Source organism: Palaemon carinicauda, chromosome 6 (assembly GCF_036898095.1).
Source record: "Palaemon carinicauda isolate YSFRI2023 chromosome 6, ASM3689809v2, whole genome shotgun sequence".
NCBI classification, from domain to species: Eukaryota; Metazoa; Arthropoda; class Malacostraca; order Decapoda; family Palaemonidae; genus Palaemon; species Palaemon carinicauda.
In genome coordinates, this window is record NC_090730.1 from 17,703,738 (window position 1) to 17,706,237 (window position 2,500).

General features: G+C 34.3%; 1 protein-coding gene across 1 annotated transcript in view; it reads right to left on the reverse strand.

Moving 5' to 3' along the window:
* LOC137642460 (uncharacterized) overlaps nt 1-581 on the reverse strand; it is an 857-nt gene extending 276 nt beyond the window's left edge. Inside the window, exons 1-2 of the mRNA XM_068375034.1 lie at nt 387-581; nt 1-249 (exon numbers count right to left, since the gene is read on the reverse strand). The exon at nt 1-249 is cut by the window's left edge and continues 276 nt beyond it. Of these exons, the coding sequence (XP_068231135.1) occupies nt 1-249; nt 387-494 (357 nt within the window). The 5' untranslated portion in view covers nt 495-581. The remainder of the gene's footprint in view (nt 250-386) is intronic.
* Between the last annotated feature and the right edge of the window lie 1,919 nt (nt 582-2,500).

Sequence of the window (2,500 nt, forward strand, 5' to 3'; positions counted from 1 at the left end):
AGGCTCGTTGTTGCTCTCACAGCAGTAGGCCTGTCCCTCGGGAGTTCGGCACCAACGTCTGCACGTCTGGGAAGCACCCCCTCCAAAGCCAGGGTTGATTCCTCCAAAGCCACCTCCATGTCCTCCTCCAAAGCCACCTCCATGTCCTCCTCCAAAGCCACCTCCATGTCCTCCAAAGAATCGTTTATTTCCTCCATCATTTGCAAAGGCAACAGCTGCCAGACAGCAGACGAAAATAAGCTGAAGTCCCTGAAAAGAAAGGAAAAAGGAAATCAGAAACTGGTGTAACATAAGATTTTCTCATTCAAATAGATTTTTGAAGTCAAAGAGATATTGATAATAAGTATCATAGATACTCAAAGATAAAAGAAACTTCTTTTACTCACCTTCATATTTTCCTTAGCAGAGTTGATGAGCTGTGATTCTTCTTCTTGCCTTGTGAGGAATGGTTGCTGTTCCATCGAAGCGCAGTCCTTTATACCTAACCACAACATTCGGTATAATCCCCTTCCTCGACGCTGCTTTCGTCCATCGCGGGAAGTCCGGACACTTTGAGCCTGCAGGGCGAGTGACTCATCCCACGTTTAAGGAGGGTCGGGGGAGTTTTCCATTGCGAAAGTACCATGAATTTTGAATTTTATTATTTTCATTGTTTTGTTATTGTTATAAGCAATTCTTTTGGAAGTATTTCAAATTAAAACCGAAATGCTATTTGAGTAAATGTTGATAATGTTACTCCAAGTGTTGAATGCTGATTCCCAAATATAGACAAAAAAGGTCATATGAAAGATTTGCACTATTATACAAAGTACTGTATATCTCGAATAATAGAGTTTGTCCTTTTTTGTAGGATGAAAAAATACATTAATTTAGAACAGGAAAAACAATATTAAAAACAAATATTTTAAAGTTTTGATAAAACATCAATTACAACCGAAGCTGAAAGTAAAATAAGAAAAAAATAAATATCCAAAAAGTTTAAAATCCATTACAAAACTTGTTTATAGAGAAAAAATGTTATTAGTTAATAGTGGCATCTGTATCTGTGGTCTAAGGCCGCTTCTTGGCAATATAACACGAGCATTCATAAATTACCCTTTACTAATTCATTACATATAAAACAAAAATACACACTCGTTGTGTTACTCGCACCGAGTAACTGGGTATAGAAGTAAACATTTTAGTAATAACTTTTATATATGTAAATTACGTCTTAAAGACGGTGGGTGAGCCCCTAGCATATTACCTCAAATGGATGACCTTAAATTGATTTTTCATCTTCAGAGAATTAAGTTCAAACAAGTAGACCCGAATCATCGCATTGGAAAATCGTCTCAGGTAACTTATTTACTTGAGTTTTTTTTTTTTTTTTTTTTTTTTTTTTTTTTAATTTCTGATAACCGAAACACGAAGGTTACATTAAAGTGAATATTTAATCATACCTACTATTTCATTTTTCTGTTAGAATTATAGTTTTGATTATTGTCTTTTTTTTTTTTTGTTAATCAGATGAATACAACGTAAGAATTACTACATACCAATGCGTCACGCGACTCTCATTATCTCATTTTTGTTCTTGTAAATAAGTATTTTATGTTGCTAAGGAAAGTATTCATATGTAAATGATTATGAAAAGGTCCTAAGCTTACAATTTTTTTTCTATAAATTTAGTAGCTAAGGCCCACAAAACTAGTTTTTCTTGCATTGAGGGCTAAATAAGAACGCTGAATCATGAGCTTCTTAAGCAGTTATGAAATTCGATACTAAATAACTTCTGAGAACAGTCCCAAAATTGACAACAGGATATTCTTATTTGTGTTCTCTCGTCTGACACTGGAAATGGTGAAAATCTTTTTTATGAGAATTTCAGTAATCGTCTGGAAATATCCTACCCGTGAAGGAAATCTCCAGTTTTGCTACATGAGAACTTGGTGGGAAAACTCGGATTTCGATTCAAAAGGAATTCAAGTATTATCTTATGAAGCAGGAAATAGGTTAGGAAAATTATTAAAAAACTGCATTCATAACCTAAATGAATTAAAGAAAATTTAATTAACGTACTTGATAAAATTCTTAATGAATGGTTACATCGGACACTAATGCTCATGTTGGGCAAGCAATTTGAATTTTTGATAATTTCTAAGTAAAGAAAATAATTTTCGAAACCTTATTTTACAATGAAAGAAAAGTACATCATAAGATGGCAGGTCATCCTTATAGGACACAAGAGACTCAGTTTCCAGCAACCTGTTAGAGGTTTGAAAGTGGAGAAACCGGTCTCTGTATCGTTGCATCTAAAGTGTGATTCCTTCAAGGAAAAATGAACTAAATGTTCACGCTCGGACACGATACGCTATTGCAAAGAGCTCTTCTCAGCAATGCCCTTAAAGATGGCGTTAGACCATGTCACAAGGGAGGTTTGTGAATTTTGTTACCTATTGGGTAATAAATACATTTGAGGTGTCTTTATAATAATTTTATTGATATTTTTTTGTGTGAT